This window comes from Geotrypetes seraphini, chromosome 8 (assembly GCF_902459505.1).
Source record: "Geotrypetes seraphini chromosome 8, aGeoSer1.1, whole genome shotgun sequence".
NCBI lineage: Eukaryota > Metazoa > Chordata > Amphibia > Gymnophiona > Dermophiidae > Geotrypetes > Geotrypetes seraphini.
The window spans coordinates 87209647-87234765 of record NC_047091.1 but is presented as its reverse complement, the minus strand read 5'-3'; the positions used below and the strand labels follow the sequence as shown (position 1 = coordinate 87234765).

Genomic DNA, 25119 nt, shown 5'->3' with positions numbered 1-25119 from the left:
TTTCTGGGCGGCTATTTTATTCGGGGCAGCGGATGTCTCTGCCTGCTGGGCGGCTGTGTTGTCCAGGGCAGCAGACATCTCTGCCTGCTGTGCGGCCGTTTTGTCTGGGGTGGCGAACGCCTCTGCCTGCTGGGTGACTGTTTTGTCCGGGGCAGCGGACGTCTCTGCCTTCTGGGCGGCTATTTTATTCGGGGCGGCGGATGTCTCTGCCTGCTGGGCGGCTGTGTTTTCCAGGGCAGCAGACGTCTCTGCCTGCTGTGCGGCCGTTTTGTCTGGGGTGGCGGACACCTCTGCCTGCTGTGTGACCGTTTTGTCCGGGGTAGCGGATGTCTCTGCCTGCTGGATGATCGTTTTGTCCAGGAAAGCGGACACCTCTGCCTGCTGGGTGGCTGTTTTGACTGGGGCAGTGGGCGCCTCTGCCTGCTGGACTGCTGTTTCTTCCGGGGCGGCAGACGCCTCTGCCTGCTGGGTGGCTGTTTAATTCGGGGCAGCAGACTTCTTTGCCTGCTGGGCGGCCATTTTGTCCGGGGCAGCGGACGTCTCTGCCTTCTGGGTGGCAATTTTTTTGTCCGGGGTGGCGGACGTCTCTCCCTGCTGGGTGGCTGTCTTGTCCAGGGCGGTGGATGTCTCTGCCTGCTGGACGGCCATTTTGTCTGGGGTGGCGAACGCCTCTGCCTGCTGGGTGACCGTTTTGTCCGGGGAGTCAGACGCCTCTGTTTTCTGGGCGGCTATTTTATTCGGGGCAGCGGATGTCTCTGCCTGCTGGGTGGCTGTGTTGTCCAGGGCAGCAGACATCTCTGCCTGCTGTGCGGCCGTTTTGTCTGGGGTGGCGGATGCCTCTGCCTGCTGTGTGACCGTTTTGTCCGGGGTAGCGGATGTCTCTGCCTGCTGGGTGACCGTTTTGTCCAGGGAAGCGGACACCTCTACCTGCTGGGTGGCTGTTTTGACTGGGGCAGCGGGCGCCTCTGCCTGCTGGACTGCCGTTTTGTCCGGGGCAGCAGACGCCTCTGCCTGCTGGGCGGCTGTTTTATCCGGGGCAGCAGACTTCTTTGCCTGCTGGGCGGCCATTTTGTCCGGAGCAGCAGACTTCTTTGCCTGCTGGGCGGCCATTTTGTCCGGGGCAGCAGACTTCTTTGCCTGCTGGGCGGCCATTTTGTCCGGGGCAGCGGACGTCTCTGCCTTCTGGGCTGCAATTTTTTTGATCGGGGTGGCGGACGTCTCTCCCTGCTGGGTGGCTGTCTTGTCCAGGGCGGTGGATGTCTCTGTCTGCTGGATGGCCATTTTGTCTGGGGTGGCGAACGCCTCTGCCTGCTGGGTGACCGTTTTGTCCGGGGAGTCAGACGCCTCTGATTTCTGGGCGGCTATTTTATTCAGGGCAGCGGATGTCTCTGCCTGCTGGGCGGCTGTGTTGTCCAGGGCAGCAGACATCTCTGCCTGCTGTGCGGCCGTTTTGTCTGGGGTGGCGAACGCCTCTGCCTGCTGGGTGACTGTTTTGTTCGGAGCAGCGGACGTCTCTGCCTTCTGGGCGGCTATTTTATTCGGGGCGGCGGATGTCTCTGCCTGCTGGGCGGCTGTGTTGTCCAGGGCAGCAGACGTCTCTGCCTGCTGTGCGGCCGTTTTGTCTGGGGTGGCGGACACCTCTGCCTGCTGTGTGACCGTTTTGTCCGGGGTAGCGGATGTCTCTGCCTGCTGGATGATCGTTTTGTCCAGGGAAGCGGACACCTCTGCCTGCTGGGTGGCTGTTTTGACTGGGGCAGCGGGCGCCTCTGCCTGCTGGACTGCCGTTTTTTCCGGGGCGGCAGACGCCTCTGCCTGCTGGGTGGCTGTTTTATTCGGGGCAGCAGACTTCTTTGCCTGCTGGGCGGCCATTTTGTCCGGGGCAGCAGACGTTTCTGCCTTCTGGGCGGCAATTTTTTTGTCCGGGGTGGCAGACGTCTCTTCCTGTTGGGCGGCTGTCTTGTCCAGGGCGGTGGATGTCTCTGCCTGCTGGACGGCAATTTTGTCTGGGGTGGCGAACGCCTCTGCCTGCCGGTTGACCGTTTTGTCCGGGGCAGCGGACGTCTCTGCCTTCTGGGTGGCAATTTTTTTGTCCGGGGTGGCAGACGTCTCTTCCTGTTGGGCGGCTGTGTTGTCCAGGGCAGCAGACGTCTCTGCCTGCTGTGCGGCCATTTTGTCTGGGGTGGCGGACGCCTCTGCCTGCTGTGTGACCGTTTTGTCCGAGGCAGCGGATGTCTCTGCCTGCTGGGTGACCGTTTTGTCCAGGGAAGCGGACACCTCTGCCTGCTGGGTGGCTGTTTTGACTGGGGCAGCGGGCGCCTCTGCCAGCTGGACTGCCGTTTTGTCCGGGGCGGCAGACGTCTCTGCCTGCTGGGCGGCTGTTTTATCCGGGGCAGCAGACTTCTTTGCCTGCTGGGCGGCCGTTTTGTCCGGGGTGGCAGGCGCCTCTGCCTGCTGGGTGACCGTTTTGTCCGGGGTGGCAGGCGCCTCTGCCTGCTGGGTGACCGTTTTGTCCGGGGTAGCGGACGGCTCTGCCTGCTGTGTGGCTGTTTTTTCCGGGGCGGCAGAAGCCTCTGACTGCTGGGCGGCTGTTTTATTCGGGGCAGCAGACGTCTTTGGCTGCTGGGCGGCCGTTTTGTCCGGAGCGGCAGATGCCTCTGCCTGCTGGGCAGCTGTTTTGTCCGGGGCAGCAGACGTCTCTGTCTGCTTGGTGGCCATTTTGTTTGGGGTGGCGAACGCCTTTGCCTGCTGGGTTGCTGTTTTGTCCGGCTTCGTGGCTGCGGATACTTCTGCCTGCTGGGCTGCCATTTTGTCCGGCTCTGGGGCAGCGGATGCATCTGCCTCCTGGGCTGCTGCTTTTTCTGGTTCCGGAGCAGGAGACACTTCTGCCTGCTGGGTGGCCATTTTGTCCGGGGCGGCAGATGTTTCTGCCTGCTGGGCAGCAGACACCTCTGTCTGCTGGGCGGCCATTTTGTTCGGGGTGGCAGACGCCTCTGCCTGCTGGGCGGCCATTATGTCCGGGGCGGCAGAAGCCTCTGGCTGCTGGGCGGCCGTTTTGTCCAGGGCGGCAGACGCCTCTGCGTGCGGCCTTGCCATTTTGTCCGGGGTGGTGGATGCCTCTGCCTGCTGGGCTGCCATTTTGTCCGGGGCGGCAGACACTTCTGCCTGCTGGGCTGCCATTTTGTCTGACTCTGAGGTAATAGGCATCTCTTGCTCTGGAGATGCCAATATAGCCTCTCCTGTGGTAGTGATAGTCTCTTGCTCTGCGAGTAATGATGCCTCCTCTTCTGCAACAGTGGGTATCTCTTTGCCTGGTACTGCTGATACATCTGATTCTAGGACAATAGATATATCCTGTCCTAGGGCAGTGGACGTCTCTGTCTGCTGGGCTATTGATTCGTCCAACTCTGGGGCAGTAGGTATCCCTTGCTTTGGAGCTGTCGATATATCCTCCCCTGGGGTAATGAGGATCTCTTGCTCTGGAGCCGATATATTCATTTTTGGGACATTGGGGACATTATCTCCTGGGGTGGTGGTCGTCTCTGTTTGCTGGGCTCCCGATTCATCTGGTTCTGAGGTAGCGGACGTCTCTGTCTGCTGGGCTGCCGAATGGTTTGGCTCCGTGAAGGTGGATGTCTTTCTCTGCTGGGCTGCCGATTCATCACGCTCTAGGGCAGTAGGGACAGTGTCTCCTGAGGCAGTGGACGCCTCTGCCTGCTGGGCTGCCGTTTTCTCCGGCTCCAGGGCAGCAGACACCTCTGCCTGCTGGGCTGCCAATTTGTCCACTTCTGGTGTGGTGAATATATCTTTCTCTGGAACTGCTGATACATCTGACTCTAGGACAGTAGGTATATCCTTTCTTGGGGCAGAGGGCACCTCTTGTTCTGATGCTGATACTGATTTTTCCTGCTTTGAGGTGGTCGACGTCCCTGTCTGCTGGGCTGCCGAATGGTCTGGCTCCGTGTAGGTGGACGTCTTTCTCTGCTGGGCTGTCATTTCATTACGCTCTGGGGCAGTAGTGACATCCTCTCCTGAGGCAGCAGACATCCCTGTCTGCTGGCCTGCCGTTTTGTCCAGCTCTGGGGTAGCAGACGGCTCTGCCTGCAGGGCAGACATTTTGTCTGGGGCGGCATACGCCTCTGCATGTTGGGCAGCCATTTTGTCCGGGTCGGCGGACGCCTCTGCCTGCTGGGCAGCTGTTTTATCCGTGGCAGCGGACGTCTCTGCCTGCTGGGTGACCATTTTGTTCAGGGCGGCGGACACCTCTGCCTGCTGGATGGCTGTTTTGTCCGGCTTCGGGGCAGCGGATGCTTCTGCCTGCTGGGCTGCCATTTTTTCTGGCTCTGGAGTGGCAGATGCTTCTGCCTGCTGGGCGGCAGTTTTGTCCAGGGCGGCGGACACCTCTGCCTGCTGGCCTGCCATTTTGTCCGGCTCTGAGATAGTAGGGATCTCTTGCTCTAGAGATGCCAATATAGCCTCTCCTGTGGTAGTGATGGTTTCTTGCTCTGGGAGTAATGTTACCTCCTCTTCTGCTGCAGTGGGTATCTCTTTTCCTGAGATTGATGATACATCTGACTCTAGGGCAATAGGTATATCCTCACCTAGGGCAGTGGATGTCTCTGTCTGCTGGGATGCTGATTTTTCCAACTCTTGGGCAGTAAGCATCCCTTGCTTTGGAGCTGATATATTCATTTTTGGGGCATTGAGGACATTCTCTCCTGGGGCGGAGGACGTCTCTGTCTGCTGGGCTGCCAACTGGTCTGGCCCTGGGGCGGTGAATGTATCTTTCTCTGGAACTGCTGATACATCTGACTCTAGGACAGTAATTCTATCCTTTCTTGAGGCAGAGGGCATCTGTTGTTCTGATGCTGATTTGTTCAGCATTGAGGTGGTGGATGTCCCTAACTTGTGGACTGCGGAACGGTCCATGGAGGCGCATGTCTTTCTATTGTGGGCTGCTGAACGGTCTGGTTCCATGGAGGTGGACGTCTTTCTCTGCTGGGCTGTTGATTCATCACACTCTGGGGCAGTAGGGACATCCTCCCCTGAGGCTGCAGACGTCTTTCTCTGATGGGCTGCCGAATGGTCTGGCTCCGTGGAGGTGGACATCTTTGTCTGCTGGGCTGCCGATTCATTACGCTCTGGGGCAGTAGGTACATCCTCTCCTGAGGTTGCGGATGTCTTTCTCTGCTGGGCTAATTGGTCCAACTCTGTGAAGATGGATGTCTTTCTCTGCTGGGCTGCCGAATGGTCAGGCTCTGTGGAGGTGGACGTCTTTCTCTTCTGGACTGCCAATTCATCACGCTCTGGGGCAGTAGGGACATCCTCTCCTGGGGCGGCAGACGCCTCTGCCTGCTGGCCTGCCATTTTGTCCGGGGCAGCGGACACCTCTTCCTGCTGGCCTGCCATTTTGTCCAGGGCGGTGGATGCCTCTGCCTGCTGGGCTGCCATTTTGTCTGGGGCGGCAGACGCCTCTGCCTGCTGGCCTGCCATTTTGTCTGGGGCGGCGGACACCTCTTCCTGCTGGGCTGCCATTTTGTCTGGGGCGGCAGACGCCTCTGCCTGCTGGCCTGCCATTTTGTCTGGGGCGGCGGACACCTCTTCCTGCTGGCCTGCCATTTTGTCCAGGGCGGTGGATGCCTTTGCCTGCTGGGCTGCCATTTTGTCTGGGGCGGCAGACGTCTCTGCCTGCTGGGCTGCCGTTTTGTCCGGCTCTGAAGAAGTAGGCATTTCTTGCTCTGGAGATGCCAATATAGCCTCTCCTGTGGTAGTGATGGTCTCTTGCTCTGGGAGTAATGATACCTCCTCTTCTGCAACAGTGGGTATCTCTTTGCCTGGAACTGCTGATACATCTGACTCTAGGACCATAGGTATATCCTCACCTAGGGCAGTGGATGTCTCTGTCTGCTGGGCTGTTGATTCGTCCAGCTCTGGGGCAGTAGGCATCCCTTGCTTTGGAGCTGTCGATATATCCTCCCCTGGGGTAATGAGGATCTCTTGCTCTGGTGCTGATATATCCATTTTTGGGGCATTGGGGACATTCTCTCCTGGGGCGGTGGACGTCTCTGTTTGCTGGGCTCCAGATTCATCTGGTTCTGAGGTGGCGGACGTCTCTGTCTGCTGGGTTGCCGAATGGTCTGGCTCCATGGAGGTGGACGTCTTTCTCTGCTGGGCTGTGGATTCATCACTATCTGGGGCATTAGGGACATCGTCTCCTAAGGCAGTGGACGCCTCTGCCTGCTGGGCTGCCGTTTTGTCCAGCTCTGGGGCTGCGGACGTCTCTGCCTGCTGGCCTGCCATTTTCTCTAGGTATGGGGCGGCGGACACCTCTGCATGCTGGGCTGCCATTTTCTCTGGATCCAGGGCAGTGGACACCTCCGCCTGCTGGGCAGTTGGCATCTCTCTCTGCAGGACTGCCGATTCGTCCGACTCTGGGGAGGTAGGTGTCTCTCTCTGACTGGCTGCCAATTTGTCCGGCTCTGGGGAGGTGGGTGTCTCTCTCTGCCAGGCTGCCAATTCGTCCGGCTCCAGGGAGGTGGGCATCTCTCTCTGTTGGGCTGTCGAATTGTCTGGTTCAGGGACGGTGGATGTTTTAAGCAGTTCGTTTGATCTTCGGTCTGAAAAAACATGATCATTTTAGCTCTTATTATAGACAGCTTCACTGGTTACCGTTTGATGCAAGAGTTTTATTCAAATTTGGTTGCATCTGCTTTAAAGTATTATTCGGTTTAACTCCAGCTTATCTTGTCTCTCATTTGAATTTCATAGACCAAACGTGAATACACGCAAATCTTACTGGTTTGCATTTTCATCACCTAAAGCTTGTCTTATACAAGATTTTTTGATCAAACTTTAGCATACCAGGCTAGTAAAATTAACACCTGGTGGAGTATCTTAATTCCTCAAGCTCAATCGTACCATGCTTTTAGAAAAACACTGAAAACCTACTTGTTTGATAAATTCATATCTTAATTGTTTTAGTATTGTATTTATGATATTGTCATGTAGTGCTTTTAGAAGATTCGCTCTTGATGTAAACCGCCTAGAACTCATTGGTATGGCGGTATACAAAAATAAAGTTTATTATTATTATTATAATTACTTTTCTTTTAAAAAAAATGTTATGTTATGTTACCGTCTTATATCCTGCCAAATCTTCCTAAGATAGTGCTCTAGGCGACTTACATATATTTTTGTGTTACATTATAACTTTATATATAAACACAATATTGATCAGGTTCTTGCTTTAGTATCTATGAGTATTTTAGTATATTGAGTTACTTATAATATTTTCATAAAACAGTATGTTACAAAAAGCAATGTTACTTACCGTAATAGTTGTTATCCAGGGACAGCAGGCAGCTATTCTCACTAATGGGTGACGTGATCCAACAGAGCCCCGATGCGGACGCTTCACAAGCAGTCTTGCTTGAAGAAAACTCGGAAGTTTCGAGTTGCCCGGCATGCGCGAGTGCCTTCCCGCCCAGACCAGGGTGTGTCTCCTCAGTTCAGATAGCTAGCAGAGAAGCCAACTCAGGGGAGGTGGGTGGGACGTAAGAATAGCTGCCTGCTGACCCTGGATAACAACTGTTATGGTAAGTAACATTGCTTTATCCCAGGACAAGCAGGCAGGTATTCTCACTAATGGGTGACCTCCAAGCTAACTATAGTGGGATGGTGGGAGAGTTGGCAACTTAGGAGAATAAATTTTGTAATACTGTTTGGCCAAACTGTCCATCCCGTCTGGAGAAAGTATCCAGGCAATAGCGAGAGGTGAAGGTATGAACCGAGGACCAAGTGGCAGCTTTACAAATCTCCTCAATCGGTGTCGATCTGAGGAAGGCTACAGAAGCTGCCATAGCTCTGACCTTATGGGCTGTGATTTTTTTGTCAAGGGGCAATCCAGCCTGGGCATAGCAGAACGAGATGCAAGCCGCCATCCAGTTGGAGATGGTGCGCTTAGAAATGGGGCGTCCCAACTTGTTCGGATCGAAGGAGATGAAAAATTGAGGAGCAGTTCTGTGAGGTTTGGTGCGTTCTAGGTAGAAAGCCAAAGCACGCTTACAGTCCAGAGTATGAAGAGCAGATTCTCCAGAATGAGAATGTGGCTTCGGAAAGAACACTGGCAGAACGATGGATTGGTTAAGATGAAATTCCGAGACAACTTTCGGGAGGAATTTCAGATGGGTGCGGAGAATCACCTTGTCATGCTGGAATACTGTAAAAGGTGGGTCCGCAACCAAGGCTTGGAGCTCACTGACCCGTCGGGCGGAAGTGAGCCCAATGAGAAACATCACCTTCCAAGTGAGATACTTCAGATGAGCCTTGTGAAGAGGTTCAAATGGAGATTTCATAAGCTGTGAAAGGACAACATTGAGATCCCAAACCACTGGAGGCGGTTTGAGAGGAAGATTGACATGGAAACCACAGGATGAGCAGACAGAGATTTCCCTTGAAGAGGCTGATGGAAAGCAGCAATTGCACTGAGATGGACTCGTATGGAGGAAGACTTGAGGCCAGACTGAGACAGGTGTAAAAGATAGTCCAAAACCGAAGGCAAGGAGGAATGTTGAGACTCCTGACGCTGAGAAACACACCAAACAGAGAATCTAGTCCATTTTTGGTGGTAGCATTGTCTAGTAGCAGGCTTCCTTGAAGCTTCCAAGACATCCCTCACAGGTTGGGAAAACTGTAGGGGGGTTACGTTGAGAAGAACCAAGCTGTCAGGTGTAAGGACTGCAGGTTGGGGTGAAGCAGAGATCCCTGATACTGTGTAAACAGAGATGGAAAAACTGGTAGAGGGTATGGCTCCCTGCTGCTGAGTTGAAGTAGAAGGGAGTACCAAGGTTGTCTGGGCCACCGTGGAGCAATCAGGATCATGGTGGCATGGTCTGACTTCAGCTTGACCAGAGTCTTTTGAATGAGAGGAAATGGAGGAAACGCATATAGAAAGCGATTCGTCCAGTCCAGGAGGAATGCATCTGCCTCGAGGCGCTGAGGGGTGTAGATCCTGGAGCAGAAGTGAGGCAGTTTGAAGTTGTGGGGGGCTGCAAAGAGGTCTATCTGAGGTGTTCCCCACAGGGAGAAGATGTGATGAAGGGGCGTGGAGTTGAGAGTCCACTCGTGAGGTTGCAGAAGACGGCTCAAGCTGTCTGCTAAGGCGTTGTCCGCCCCCTGAATGTAGACCGCTGTGAGGAAGGTGTTGTTGCGAGTCGCCCAATCCCACACCTTCAGAGCTTCCTGGCAGAGGGAGGCCGATCCCGTGCCTCCATGCTTGTTCACATAGTACATGGCAACCTGGTTGTCTGTGCGAATGAGGACAACCTGGTCGCGAAGGAGATGTTGAAAGGTTTGGAGAGCATTGAAGATCTCTCTGAGTTCCAGGAGATTGATGTGGCACTGGCGATCCGTGCTGGTCCAGTAAGCCTGAGTGTGGAGGCCGTCCAGATGAGCCCCCGAAGCATAAGTCGACGAGTCGGTCATGAGGACTTTCTGATGGTGGGGGGTTTGGAACAACAAACCTCTGGAGAGATTGGAGGATAGCATCCACCAGCGAAGAGACTGTTGCAGAGCAGGAGTGACCTGGATGTGTTGAGTCAAGAGGGTCGGACGTCTGGGACCACTGAGACGCCAAGGTCCACTGAGGAGTCCTGAGGTGAAATCTGGCAAACGGAATCACATGTACTGTAGAGGCCATGTGGCCTAGCAGGACCATCATCTGTCTCGCCGAGATGGACGGGCGAGAGGACACTGAATGGCAGAGGCGAAGAAGAGCCTCCATGCGTGGGGGAGGGAGGAACGCTCGGAGTTGGGTAGTATCCAGAATCACCCCCATGAAGGGAAGAGTCTGGGAAGGCTGTAGATGGGATTTTGGGAAGTTTATCTTGAATCCCAGATGTTGTAATAACCAAATAGTCTTCTGGGTCACGAGGGCGACTCCCTGAGACGTGGAATCCTTGATGAGCCAGTCGTCCAGGTAAGGAAACACCTGGAGGCCATGGTTCCTGAGTGCTGCGGCTACCACCACCAGGCACTTGGTGAAGACTCTAGGAGATGAGGCCAGGCCAAAGGGAAGCACTCGGTATTGAAGATGAAGATGTCCCACCCGGAATCTGAGGAATTGGCGGGAGGCCGGGTGAATGGGGATGTGAGTGTAGGCCTCCTTTAGATCCAGAGAGCATAACCAATCATTCTGCTCGATGAGGGGATACAGGGATGCCAGGGTCAACATGTGAAACTTTTCTTTGACCAGAGCTTGTTGAGCACCCTGAGGTCCAAAATGGGCCGCAGATCGCCCGTCTTCTTTGGAACAAGGAAGTACCGGGAGTAAAACCCCTTGTTCTGTTGGTCTCGAGAGACCGGTTCGACAGCTCCGAGCTGCAGCAAGGCCTGGGCTTCCTGAAGAAGAAGGGCGGTCTGTGTCAAGTTGGAAGGATACTCTCTTGGAGGATGTTCCGGAGGAACTTGGTGGAACTGAAGGGAGTATCCCTCCTTGACAATGGAGAGGACCCAGAGGTCGGTGGTGATAGTTGTCCATCGATGGAAAAAATGATGGAGACGACATCCGATTGGTGGAGTTACTGAAAAAGGCAGAACGACAGAGGTTATGCCCTCTTTTGAGACAGTCAAAAGGGCTGAGGAGCCTTAGGGACAGCAGATGGTTGAGGCTTTTGCTGATGTTTCTGCGGGTGCTGTCTCTTCACAGGCTGTCGGATGGGGGAGCCTGTTTTGTGGGGTAACGCCGCTGGTATATCAACGGTGGGCATGATTGACGAGGGGAAGCAGGCTTGGGCTTCGGACAAAGGATGGACTGGAAGGATTTGTCATGGTCCGAGAGCTTCTTGGTCGCCGCCTCGATGGACTCATCACAGAGGTCGTTGCCAGCGCAGGGAACATTAGCGAGCCTGTCCTGGAGGTTGGGGTCCATGTCGATAGTCCTCAGCCATGCCAGCCGGCGCATAGCTACCGAACATGCTGTGGCCCGAGCTGCGAGCTCAAAGGCATCGTAGGAGGACTGCATAAGCTGCACCCGGAGCTGGGATAACGAGGCCAGCGCCTCCTGGTACTCTAACAGTGCCCTAGGGTCCACGGAGGGCATAAACTTCTGGAGTACGGACAAAAGGAACTCCAAATATGTTGTGAAGTGGAAATTGTAATTCAGAACTCTCGAAGCCATCATGGAGTTCTGGTAAACCCTCCTGCCGAACAGGTCCATGGTCTTTCCCTCTCTACCAGGCGGGATGGAGGCATAGACCTGGGAGGGATGGGACCGCTTCAGTGAGGACTCCACTAAAAGGGATTGGTGGGAGAGCTGAGAGCCGTCAAACCCCTTACGATGGACAGTGCGGTACCTGGTGTCCAATTTACCCGGCATCGCGGGGATCGAATACGGTGTCTCGAGGCACCGTGCAAAGGTCTGGTCCAGTAGCTTGTGTAAGGGAAGCTTGAGGGACTCTGCAGGTGGTTGAGGGAGGCACATAGTCTCCAGGTATTCTTTCGAGAACTTGGACCCCGTATCTAGGGAGATGTCCATGTCATCAGCCATCTGTTGAAGGAATGAGGAGAAGGACAACTGGTTGGCCGTTGCAGGGCCTCGAGACGGGCTCGATGAGGTCGAGGCCTCCGGATCCAATGGGGACAGGGATCGAGACGGTGAGAGAGATCCCATCGTGTCCACGAGCTCTGGCATCGGTGGAGGAGTAGTAGTCGGTGGCGAATACTCCAGGTATGCTTGCTTCCGATGAGGCGAGGCCTGCCTGGACGAGTGCCTTGAGGAGTGCCTCGATCGGCAATGCGGGCTGTGCTGAGAGGTCAACCTCGATGGGCGAGGCAAGTAAGTCTTCGCTGAGTCCCCCAGCTAGTGGATGGGGCTGGAAGTGGTGGATCGAAGCAGGGGTGGTTGCCGTAAAGGCTCGAACCCTGTCGGGCACTCGCAAAGACTCTGCTCCTTGCATCGAGTGCATCGGTTCCAGTGGAGGCATGGGCAAAGACTCTGCTCCTTGCGATGCATGCATTGTTGCCAGACCAGACACTCGCAGAGACTCTGCTCCCTGTTGAGAGTGTGTTCCCCACTGAGGCACTGGAGGGGGTTCAACCTCGTGGGAGGCCTCCACATGCCCAGGCTGGATTTGGGAAAGAAGCTGAGGCCCCATCGTGGTAAAGAGCTCGATGAATTGCTTCTGTAGCATGGTCTGGAACGAGGCCGGCAAGGAGGGATCCGCATCTGAAATGGGACCACCTGCGCGGGCCTCACGCTCCCTCGGAGCAGTGTGTGAGTGCTTGGACTTCGAGGCCTTGGGCACTTTCAACACTACTGGGGGAATGGGCTGCTGGGCTACCTGACCTGAGGAGGTTGAGGAAGGCATCGCAGCAGGCGCCAGAGTTTGAGCCGGGACAAACAAGGCGGGCTTGATGAGACTCGGCACCGCAGAGGTGGTAGGCTGTGGCGTTGCGGATGATGTCGAAGGCGAAGGTCCCTTCGTGGTCGACGGATCCATCGAGGACTCCTTGAACAGCGATTCCCACAAGACGCAACGGCGCTTGAAAGCACGTGCGGTGAGTGTGAAGCAAGGCCGGCACGATTTCGGAAGATGTTCAGGCTCGAGACACCGAACACAGCGTCGATGAGGGTCCGTTAGTGAAATCGTGCGCTGGCACTTGTCACACTTTTTAAAACCGGTGATAGGCCGGGACATAGGCCGAAAAAGCTCCGCCGCAAGATCGAAGCTGCAGGGCTGCGGCCACGTGGCCTGCCCGGTCGAACGGAACGAAGAAATTTAAAAAAAAAATAAATAAAACACGACGAAAATCAGCAATTAAGATCAAATAAAACCAAAACCGCGGACTTAGAAGGCACAAGTGAAGAAAACTTTGCGCAGAGAGTCGAAGACGGACTTCTCGGCTCCGCGGAAAAGTAAGAACTGAGGAGACGTGCCCTGGTCTGGGCGGGAAGGCACTCGCGCATGCGCGGTGCGAGCAACTCGAAACTTCGAGTTTTCTTCAAGCAAGACTGCTTGTGAAGTGTCCGCATCAGGGCTCCGTTAGATCACGTCACCCATTAGTGAGAATACCTGCCTGCTTGTCCTGGGATAAGATGTCTTCAGTTTTATGGAGTAGGCCCCTGGTGGAGTCTAATTTAGGCCACATCTCTCCTTGAGGTTTCTGAACAGCCATGTTTTCAGACATTTTCTGAACGTGGTGCACTTCAAAGTCTCTGTAGGAGGAGAGTTCCAAACTTTTGCTATTTTATAATTAAAAGATTTGCAGGGAGGACTCTCATATTTTATACCTTCGATGGATGAAAATTATAGAATTAAGCAGCTGAAGTTGCAATGTTTAGAAGAGCTACCTAATAGTTCGGTGAATCTGGGAAAGCCATTCAGGGTGTAAGCTAAGCCATACAACAAAACTAGAAAGGAAGAACTAAGAAAGTCAACTTCACTTAAATATATAAACTGGAGTGAGACAGCTTCCTAAAGCACCCATGCAAGCTAAGTTCACATTTTTGAAAAAACGCTGAAGGTATTATTTTGTTCACATGATTGTTTTGGAACATTAATTCAATTTTTGGAAAAATTGGTTCACTATATTCTTTCTAACACGGGAGAGGATGCAATGATAGAACACTGAAGTGTCTATAGGGGCTTGTCCCCATTAGCATTTATTCCACCTTGTTTTTCAAGGTTCTGAGCACCTCTCAGGTTGAAAGTTTATATATTTAAGTGAAGTTGACTTTCTTAGTTCTTCCTTTCTAGTTTTGTTGTATGATTCTGCTCTTTTGGGAGACATACCGTGTTTCCCCGATGGTAAGACACTGTCTTATTTTTTTTGGAAGGCCAAAATATGCTCTAGGGCTTATTTTCGGGGGGATGCCTTATTTACCCTTTCATGTCCCCTCTGTATCTCTATCCTTATTCAGTAGGTCCTGCTTACCCTTTCTCTTCTTTGTGTCACTATCTCCATTTTCAGCTTTCCCCCCCTTTTCCTTTGTTACTGCACCCTGTAGCTAGAATCTTTCCACCCTCCCTCCACTCCGGCCCAGCCCAGTATGAAATATTTCCTTTTGTTTCCCTCCCCTCTCTCTTTCTCTCTCTCTTCTCCTCCCTCACCCACGAGTCCTGCATCTGGCCCTCTCCCTTCTACCTGCACCTGGCAACACCCCCCTGCTCCGCGGCTCTCTTCAACAACTCGTCAGCAGCAGTGATCAAGACAAGCTGCCGACATCGAGGCCTTCCCTCTACGAGTCCCGCCTTTGTGGAAAAAGGAAGTTGAAACAAGCGGGACTCGCAGAGGGTAGGCCCCGACGTCAGAAGCTTGTGTCGATCGCTGCTGCTGAGTTGCCGAAGAGAGCCGCGGAGCAGGGGATGTGGCCGGAAGCAGGTAGAAGGGAGAGGGAGATAGGAAGGCTGTAGATCTCCGGAGCATGACACCGACCCCGGCCAGGATGATTTCTTTTTCAGGCGTGCATCTTACAAGTCCGGCATCGCAGCGGGAAATAGCCATGCTGAGCAGTGAGCTCAGCACTACACAGATGAAAGCCTTGCTTGCTGATTGGTCCGGCGGCATGGCCGCCGGACCAATCAGCAAGCAAGGCTTTCATCTGTGTACGTGCTGAGCTCACTGCTCAGCATGGCTATTTCCCGCCGCGACGCCGGACTTGTAAGTTGCATGCCTGCGTGACACACTACCGGAGCCACGGCAAAGGTGGAAAAGAGCCGCATGCGGCCCTGGAGCCGCAGGTTGCCGACCCCCGCGGTAGACGGAGGGACCACATGGAGTCACCCACTGTACCACCCGATTCGGGTAAGCGCAGGTATCGGTGGGTGGCTTATTTGCGGGGGGGGGTTGCCTTATTTTACAATTTTTTCTAAAAAGGGGGGGCTGTCTTATTTGATGGCCCTGCCTTATCATCGGGGAAACACGGTAGTTTTAAGTTTGACCCAGTAGTTTTCATTGGGTTTCTTAAAAGCTAAGCAGCATAGTTTAAAATCAAACCACTTTTCTTTCGGAAGCCAGTGTAACTCTCTGAGCAGTGGTGTATGTGATCAAATTTCGATTTTGCTGTAGTGTTCTGTAGCAGTTGGATTATTTTCAGGTTTTTTTTAGATTCCCGATAGTAAGGCATTAGTCCAGTGTGGATAGAATGGCTGTTTGTTCTAGTATTCTGTATTGCTTCTGGAAAAAGTAGCGTCTGACTCTTCTTAACTTCTGAAGTGTAAAAAACAAATTCCAGGCTAGGTTGTTTACAAAATCCTCAAAATGTTAGCAAGCTATCTAGAATAACATAACATAACTTTGGGCTCCTTTTACAAAGACGCACTAGCGGTTTAACGCATGTGATACCACGCGCTAAACCGCCGGCCGCGCTAGCCGCTACCACCTCCTCTTGAAAGCAGGTGTTAGTTTTTAGGCCAACGCGGGGGTTAGCGCGTGATGAAAAGTCACGCGCGTTAACCCCGCTAGCGCAGCTTAATATAAGGAGCCCTTTATTCTTCTATACCGCCATAATCAATCGATTTCTAGGCGGTTTACACAGAAGAAGGCTGGACAATCAGCGAAGTACAATTAATTAAAATACAACAGGTTTCCTAAAATATTCATTTTAAAATTTTGATTAACAATGATAACCCCAATTAGGAAATACATTTATCAAATAACGCTGTCTTAATTAATTTTCAAAATGCACCATATGACAACATAGCTCCACTATTATACTTGCCCCACTAGGACTGCTGCTTCCTGGCTTGAAATGCAGGAGTCCTATCCAAAAAGTCTTATATTTGCAACCAGTAATTTTTGGATAAGCAAATAAATTGGTATTCCTAGTTATTCTCGCTGGGCTGTATAACACAAAGTGAGATAAAAAAGGTAATTTGGGCCTAATCCCCAAACCAGATGCAAACAGATGCAAGAAAATTTGAATAGCACTCGTGCTTCCATTGGGAGCCAGTGCAGCAGTCAATAATAAGGACTAATGTGAAAATTTTTCTTCAGCCCAAATATCAATCGAACTGTCGCATTCTGTACTATTCTCAATTTTCTCAAGATTTTCTTTGGGGCTCCCAAATAGACAATATCACAGTAATCTAATATGGATAAAACTAGTGCTTGTACTAGTGCTTGTACTAGTAATCTAAAAGATAAAGGGTCAAAGTAATTTTTGATGGTCTTTAATTTCCATAGTGCAAAGAAGCACTTTTTTACTACCAGATTCGTAGGTTCTACCATAGATAATTGAGAATCTAATATGACTCCCAGTATTTTCATAGATTTTGAGACTGGGTAGTTATGACCATTTAAATAAACTTTTAAGGATTTTTCAGTATTGATGCAGATTCTATTTGCCAGCTTCATGGTGAATGGGATGGAGTGTGTATGTTGACTGAACTATAGTAGCTAAGTTTTTTTTTTCTGTATTTAGTTTGAGGTGGTATCTTGTCCAGTGCTCGGAATAGCTTGGTTGACATGGTTGCGATATTCAAGTCTGCCAGGATTTAGTAGGAAGATATCATCTGCATAGGAGAGGAGCCATTCCCCAGGTTTTAGTTCAATTGAATTTAAAGTCGTCATGGAGATAATAGTAGTGAGATGGAAGAGCCTTATGATATGCCACAAGGTGGCATCTAGTAATTTGAGTTGGATCCATCTGTTAAGTACCAATTAATTAAACTTACTTGCTCCACTTCATCACTGACGCTGAAACCATGGATTGAAGACAAAGTTTTATTTTATTTTTCTTTCCAGCTTATGATTTATCTTTAATCTTATCTATTGTTTTGCCTTTTGTCTTAGTTTTGTTCTATTTCTATCATTTAAATTTCTCCAGAATTCTACTGTTCAACGGCTCCCCCTTCTGCTTCTATTCCTTTCTCTCCTCTCTTCTACCTTCCAAAGTATTTAGATCAATGCTGTCTTGTTAAAATGTTTATTTTATTTTTATTTTTCCTCTAACTCTACTTTTCACTTCTCTATTACCCTCCAGGTACTTTAGTTAGATTGTGAGCCTTCGGGACAGTAAGGGAATTTTTCAAGTACCTTTCTTATTTCTAATCTTAATGTATATTTTCTGTAAACTGCTTAGAACCTAACGGATATAGCGGTATATAAGAAATAAATTACATTACATTACATTACATTACATTAGTTATTGAGGTTTAGGAAACTGCTAAAAACCAAATTTTTCAACTAGGCATTTAATTGAGAAGAAGATTTATGAACTTGATGCTGCTTATGCTTTATTATTACAGGCTATGTTAGGATTGTGAGATTGTTTATATATATATTAGTTTAGATGATTATAAATAAACACATTGGTCAGGAAATTTTTCTTCAGGCTCAGGCAAGTGAGAGCAATCAGATCATTGCTGAGCCAATCCAACTTCAGAACAATCGCACAGGCAGTCCTCCTCCCATACATGGATTACTGCAATGCCATATATATAGGTATTGCAGTATACGATTACAAAAGATTACAACTGCTCCAAAACACAGCAGCTAGATTGATTTTCCAAACGGGCAAATATCAAAGCGTCTCTCCATTCCTGAAGGAATTACACTGGCTCCCCGTGAAGAGAAAACTACAGTACAAGACAACCTACATGGTCCACAAAGCCTCTATGGGGAGAACTCCATGGGACTTAACGCAGGCATCACAGTTAAACACTCCTTCTTCAATGCAAGAACACATCAGTGGTAGAAGCTAGCCTTCCCTCCCTCCTTCCCCCACTTCAGGCATACATAGAAAGAAGCTGCATGAATCAATGTTCACATACCAGGGACTCAAGATATAGAATGGTTTCCCTCTCCACCTGCACAGCCATGCCAGTATTATATCTTGAGAAAGAATCTTAAGACCCACCTTTTCTCCTTGGACCTACAATGAAGGCGCCTACCCCCTAACTCTTCATTCAATGTACATGTCCAGTTCTTAAATCTTGTTGTAAACCGCATTGAATCCTAGCTGAAGAAAAATGTATAATATGGTATGGAATGCTTTTATTGTAAGCTGCCTAGGTTTTTAGGCAGGTAATAAATAGTTTTAAATAAATAAATTAGTCTGTCCATGAACTGCCTAAAATTGTTATAAAATGCAGCAGAGTAATCTATGGTTTGAATTGTCAAGAAAGAATTACGGTACTCCTTTCCTTGCAAACTCCACTGGCTTCCTGTCAGGGCCTGTTGTAAATTTTTAAGAAGTGTACCATGATTTTTAGAATAATTCATGGTATGGCTCCAAGCTATCTTCCTGAATTAAGGTTGCTGAAGAGTCAACAATCTCAGAACAATCTACTTTTATTTCCCTCTATATATAAGATTATGTTTCAAAAGTTTTTTTTAAACAGCTTCCTTTCCATATATGGCTGTAAAATGTTGGAATTCTTTACCCTCTAGTCCAGTGGTTCTTAATCTGGGTTCGACCGAACCCCAGGGGTTCGGTGAGTCGGTCTCACGGGTTCGGCGGAGGTCAAAACACACCTCCGACTCATATAGCGCTTCGGTCAAGTTCAATCATCTTATCAGTTATTCAGTGATTTTGATCAAGACTGATCGTGTACTCGGTTTCTTGATCTATCAATCTGTAACTAACGCCTTATATACATCAATCAATTCCTGATCAAAATTTGTGATTTAACTGATAGATGATTGAATGTGACCGAAGCGCTTATGATTCGTGATGATACGCCCCGCTTGTCCATAATTGGCTGCAGGTGATCACGCAACATTGCTTGGCCTATCTGTGCTGCAGGGGATTTAATGCGCACAGTAGTCGAATTGTAAGTGTTGTGATGGTACGTCGTGTGATACCTAGCTTAATATTTAATCCCTTACTAACTATGTCGAGCAAAATACGAAAGTGGTCGGACGAATATGTACAATATGGATTCACATGTATAATGGAACGTGATGGGAGTCAGCGTCCTAATTGCATGATTTGCAATGCCAAGTTGAGTAATTCTAGTCTAGCTCCGGCAAAACTAAGGGAATAAAGAAGGGTTCGGTGAACACGCATATGAAACTGGTGGGGTTCAGTACCTCCAACAAGGTTAAGAACCACTGCTCTAGTCTGAGAACAGAATCTTCGTATATTAGATTTAGGAAACTTCTGAAAACAAAATTTTAGAAAATATTTTTTAAAATTAAGCATAAAAAGGTTGTACCCGAGAGGATTATAAATACCTACATTTTGCTATAACTTGTTATCAATCAGATTAAGCTTAATAGTAATCAGAGATATTATGTTCCCTTTATTTATTTTTGTAATCTTTTGTATCCACATTAAACCTGCTGGGTGAGTGGTGGAATAGAGGGTTCTCATACTGTGTTGTATTGTATCCATGTCCAACTCTGAAATTTGAGCCTTTAAAGGATCTGGAGTCAGCGCATAATTGTATAAGAGACCTACACATGGGCATGTTTCCCACTTACACACTAACTTACATGCACAACTTATAATATTCTGTAAGTACAGCACTTTGGCACTAACATTCACGCCTATCTTAGGTCTGGTGTAAATTTAGGGCTCCTTTTATCAAGGCGCGCTATGGGGGTTAGCGCGTTGGACATTTCATCATGCGCTAACCCCCGCGGCAAGCCTAAAAACTAACGCCTCGTCAATGGAGGCGTTAGCGACTAGCGCAGCAGACGGTTGAATGTGCGGTATTCTGCGCGTTAACCGCCTACTGCACCTTGATAAAAGGAGCCCTTAGTGCCTAAATGTAGCTGCATTTCTGACAACTTATGATAGCATTCTATAAAAACACTTACATTAAGGCAGCCAACTAGATCCAGATTTGCAGGACAGGATCGATCCAGTCCTGAGTTTACTGAAGACGTGGCAGTGATTATGATGTGATGATAATCAAGGGGTGATGGGGGAAAATTAAAAGCCCTAGAATGTGTGTTACAAGATGTATGGGAGCACAAAAGAAAGAAAAATTAATTGTAGACAGCCGGCCACAAGTGTAGAGAAAAAGTAAACAAGTCATATTGTAAGGGAAAACAATGAGTATTCAAAGTTTCCATTCAAGCAAAGAAATAAAGAAACCACGAGAGCAAGTAGACCTTGCAGAGACATAAGAAATGAGCAATGTAAACATATGAGAAATGTGCAGGCTGAAAAGTTCCAATTAAGCTAATAACCATTCGGTGCAAAGTACAGGCATGATAGATTGTAAATAAAAGACACACCATAGATAGGTAGAAAAAAAGTATATAAGGACATCAGTGAAATGCAAAATTGGGGGATAGTGAGCTCTGAGATTTGTGAGTGCTTCTCCCCCCCCCCCCTCCTGTGCAACTATATTAGCTGCATATAATTTGTAATTGATTAATTTGCTTAATTTTAATCTGCTTAATATAATAAAGGAAATTTACTTAAACTTGTGCAAGTCTCTTTGGTGGTCAATCTCTGTTGAGTGGGAGTTGCAGCCTCTCTACTCATTACCCCATTGCATGCTGGGACTTGTAGTCTTGCTTTTCTCAGGAAATGCAATGGAGAAATCAAAACTACAAGTCACTGCATGCAACAGGGTAAAAGCCAAGGACTGGATCAGTCCTGTTCTGTGAATCTGGATCCAGTCAGCAGCCTTAACTTGCACACACAAGTGTTTTATAGAATAGCGATAGGTGCATACTTGTATAATCAGGAGAGTCTAATTTCTACCCTAAGGGGGCAATTCTATTACTGCATGCCTCAATTTAGATGACCTGAGGACACACCGGAGAAGGCTATTTTATAAAGTGAACTAACAAAATACTAGCGTAATCCAGTACTGATGTGCCTAACATGTAGGCACTGTACTTTCGCCAGCCATAGAGCTAGAATAAGTGCAGGCACCTAAATGGGTAAGTAATATGTGTAAGTGCCTATGTATGTCCTGCTCATGTTGTACCCCTCCGTACAACCCCCTTGCAAGTAAGCACCATGGAAATTAAACAGCACTTAGGCAGAATTTTTGCATGTATGTATGCTACCTCCATAGCTTCCGAGAGGAGAGATCCCAGTTATCAGGCAACAGCAAGAGCAAGCCGGTAGATTTAGAACCCAGGATTCAGGGATCCAGAAGGAGCCCTGGTGTATGGTGCTGGGCTAAGAGCTGTCTCAGCAGATTGGAGTAGAGAAATAGTCTAGTGGATAGAACAGAAAAGTAGCGTGGAGACCCAGGGATGCCAGGGTTAAAATCTCTTTGTAGCTCTGTGTGACCTTACACTTATCACTGTAAATACTGTACAGTTTCTAATAATGGCCCACCTCCTGTTTCAACATCGAAAAACCCTGAAAATTTCATCTAAAAAGCCAAATTTAAATTCCCAATCATCTCAATAGTAGCCCACCCCCAAGAATTTGTAATAATCAGCAATGAATTACTGTCCTCTACTCTCCCTTCCCTGTGATAACCTTTTCCTATCTTTTCTCACAGTTATGATGCTGAGCCAGAATGGGGTCCTGAGTGCCCCAAAGAGCATAGCCTCCCACTAGCCCGGTACCATAACCATGAGAAGAGAAGAGATGTTTTTGGAATCCAGTAGAATACAGGATGTGAGGCAACATGGATTCACTAGAGGTAGGTTTTGTTAGACAAATCTTTGACTGGGTGATCAGAGAATTGGATAGAGGGAGTGTGCTAGATGTGGTGTATTTAGAATTTAACAAAGCCTTTGACAGTGTTCCACTAATAAATAAACATAGTATCTAATAAATAAACATAGTATCTTTGGGATGGGCCCCAAAGTGACAGACTGGGACAGGAACTGATTGAGTGGACGGCAATAAAGGGTAAACGTCAATGGAGATCTCTCTGAGGAAAAGGATGTTACTAGTGGTGTGCCTCATTGTAGGTTCTTGGGCCTTTTTTTTGTTTTTTATTTGTCATATTGCTGAAGGACCATCAGATAAGATTTGCCTCTTTGCAAATGATACCAAAATTTGCAATAGAGTAGACTGATGGTATAAATAACACGAGGAAGGACCTAGTGAAGCTTGAGGAAAGGTCTGAAATTTGGCAGCTAAGATTTAATGTTAAGAAACACAAGGTCATGTATTTGGGCTGCAAAAACCCGAGGGGTTTAGGGGATGAAGAACTTTTGTGCATGAAAGAGGAGCAGAACTTGGGTATGATAGAATGTGATGATCTTAAGGTGGCCAAACAGGTTGAAAAGGTGATGGCAAAAGCTAGAAGGATACTTGGGTGCATAGGGAGAGGAATGGCTAGTAGGAAAAAGGAGGTATTGATGTCCCTGTATAAGATTCTGGTGAAACCTCATTTAGAATATTGTGTACAATTCTGAAGACCGCACCTTCAAAGAGATATAAGGATGGAGTCGGTCCAGAGGAAGGCAACTAAAATGGTTGGTGATCTATGTCATAAGGTGTATGGGGACAGACTTAAAGATCTCAATATGTACACTTTGGAGGAAAGGCAGAAGAGGGGAGATATGATATGTGTGAGGCAAGTCTCTTTCAATTGAAAGGAGACTCCAGAGTGAGAGGGCGTAACATGAGGTAAAGAGGTGATGTGCTCAGGAGTAATCTAAGGAAATACATTTTTACAGAAAGGGTGGTAGATGCATGGAATAGTCTCCCAGTAAAGATAGTGGAGACAAAGACTGTGTCTGAATTAAAGAAAGCATGGGACAGGCACATGGGATCTCTTAGGGAGAGGAGGAGATAGTGGATGCTGTGGATGGGCAGACTGGATGGGCCATTTGACTTTTATCTGCTGTCATGTTTCTTTGTTTCTAAGAGAGATTCAGTCATCATGACAGGAGGTGTGTGAAGAGCAATGCCAGTTACTGCAAGGGGCAGGTTAGAGGAGAGAAATGGTGTGTTTCCAGCCTCTATTAATAGCCCACCCTAGACTTCATAAAATCTACTTGTTTCTAATAGCCAGGGCATTTATTAGAAGCAATATGGTATTTATGTGCATATTGCATGAAAATGTGGATATCAAAAGCAGGTTACAGAATTGTCCTTTTAGTGGCTGCCAAATATATAAATTCCAATGAGTGAATTTTAAACACCATAGAGCTGAGGTAAGTGATTGTGCCTTAAATATTTGTGTAGGTGTGTTTTCTGCTATTTGCTATAGTTTCTATAAAAGAAAAGTAGGTGCTTACTTTGCTTTATAGAATATGTTTAAAACAGGCACCTTGTTACGGAAGTGTTCTATTATCTAAAAGGCATCAGAGAAAAGAAATGCTTACACATATTACCTGAAAGTCTCATTTCTGCTTCAATTAGAGCTGCAACCTGCTCCTGTATCCAGTTCATGCATTTTGAAATTTCTTCTTTTCCCGTAAAGACAGCTGAATGGAACCCCACCAAAACCATCTGAGTGGGGCAAGAAAGGCTTGGAAAAGTGTGGATCTCAACAACCTTCCATTGCTGGTTGAGTTCTTTCCGTAGCGTGTCCATGAAATTCAGCCAGATGGGGCTACACAGATGCATTTGAACAAAGTTGGGTACATCAATGTATTCCTCACAGATCACTTCTTCTAGATAACTCTTTGCATGACTGATCTCTTCCTCTGTCATCCCAAAGAGCTTAATCTGCTCCCTGGCCCGGAGCCCCACTAGTATTTTATTGGCAAAGAAAACTTTTTGGGTGAATTCCTCTTCATTCAGGGACCTGAGAAATGAGGCCTGGAGTTCTGTCACCAGCAAATCCTCCCATCTCATGGTATTCTCTAAATCATGAAAGCGCTGCTCTACTGCTAAAACCATTTCTCTGGGTCCTTCCAAAAGGATCAAAGCATCTGTAGCCTCCTGGTAGCTTCTCACATTGGGGAATTGTCCTTCCCGCCTCAGGAATTCTAGGATTATGACAGATGTTGCCCAACTTCCTGCCCGCCATTGTTTAGTCACCAGTTCTTGGTTGAAAGCCAAGTCCTGGAGTGTTCTGAGAAGCTTCAGGACTTCTGTCCTATGTCCAATAAGTCTCTTTTGTTCATAAATACAGACAGAGTTGAGTCCATTCAACAGCTGGTCATGGTTGTTCAAAAGCAGTTCTATCAAATAGGCATCTGTCTCCTCATACACGATATAATTATCCCTTATAATCTCATAAGCTGCTAAGACAGCATTTGTCCAGCTCCTTAAGCTTTCTTTACAGCATTCTTCAGGTACCAGGGCAATGATCTGCAGTGCCTGTCTGGTCCTACCTGCTGAAATGCTTGCTCCTAATGGTTTTAGCCTGTCACAGAAGTCTCTATGAGCATCTATGCAGCCAGTGAAGTAGTCCACGAATAAACTGTCTTCCATGACACACATGCCCACATTTTCTAGGATGGGTGAAAAAAAAAAAGAAAATAATTTATTCTACTTGAATTGTTTTTATCACTACATAGCTATGGTCAGTTCAAACTTCAGCTGGCAGTGGTCAGCTAAATTTGCCCCAGATATTTAGTGCCAGGCTATGTGCAGGCACCGATACTGAATATTCATGGTTAACTAGAAAATCAATGGCCACAGGATCTTATGTGAGCCCTGGGTGATATTCTGCATAATTTAAATAATATTTCCTAGCCCCTCCGATCCCTTCCCAATAGAAGACATGGCAGCCATTTTGATGAGATAACGGCTAGGAGAAGAGAGAAATTCATTTCTGCTCCCAGTGACCGCCACTGGTCCACTAGAGATGTTAGGTAGGCTTGAGGAGGGCCTATGGTGACAGTGAGGGGGTTGGGTAGGGTGTATTGTTGTTTCAAGGGAGGAAGATCAGAAAGGAGGGCTGGTTTTGGGGGTTTTTTTTGCGGGGGTGGGGGGGGAGAAAGATCAGATGGGAGGAGGGGGGGGGAGGGGGTTAGGACATAGATTAGAGGGGCTGGGATACATTTTAAAAGATATTTAGCACTGCACCCGCACAGCTAAACACCTGAATTTAGGACAGATTTTGCAATCATGCCAAGTCACATGCATTCGGGCCCCTTCTCCAGCTCACATGCTAAAGGGGCCTGATCTCATGTATTAGGCTCCCTGCATCAACTGACCATTTTTTTTTTTTGCCACTCTAATAGGCTCCCTGCCCCCATGGTCTGGAATCTCTCCAATAGGTCAGACAGCATACCCTCCTCCTCCCTTCCCTCCCCCTGGTCCTCATAAACCAATGAGTTGTAGGCAGCACT

The 25119-nt window shown here is 48.6% G+C and overlaps 1 protein-coding gene across 7 annotated transcripts in view; it reads right to left on the bottom strand.

Annotated features, from left to right (window-relative positions):
• Window positions 1–25119, bottom strand: part of LOC117364853 (mucin-12-like) — a 132076-nt gene that overhangs the window by 24202 nt on the left and 82755 nt on the right. For 4 of the 7 annotated variants that reach the window (XM_033954552.1, XM_033954555.1, XM_033954553.1 and 1 more), the window contains 2 exons: window positions 23200–24276; window positions 520–6614 (listed from right to left, as the gene is read on the bottom strand). In XM_033954552.1, the coding sequence (XP_033810443.1) occupies window positions 520–6614; window positions 23200–24276 (7172 nt within the window). The remainder of the gene's footprint in view (window positions 1–519; window positions 6615–23199; window positions 24277–25119) is intronic. The other 3 variants (XM_033954556.1, XM_033954554.1, XM_033954557.1) reach the window with 3 other exon arrangements.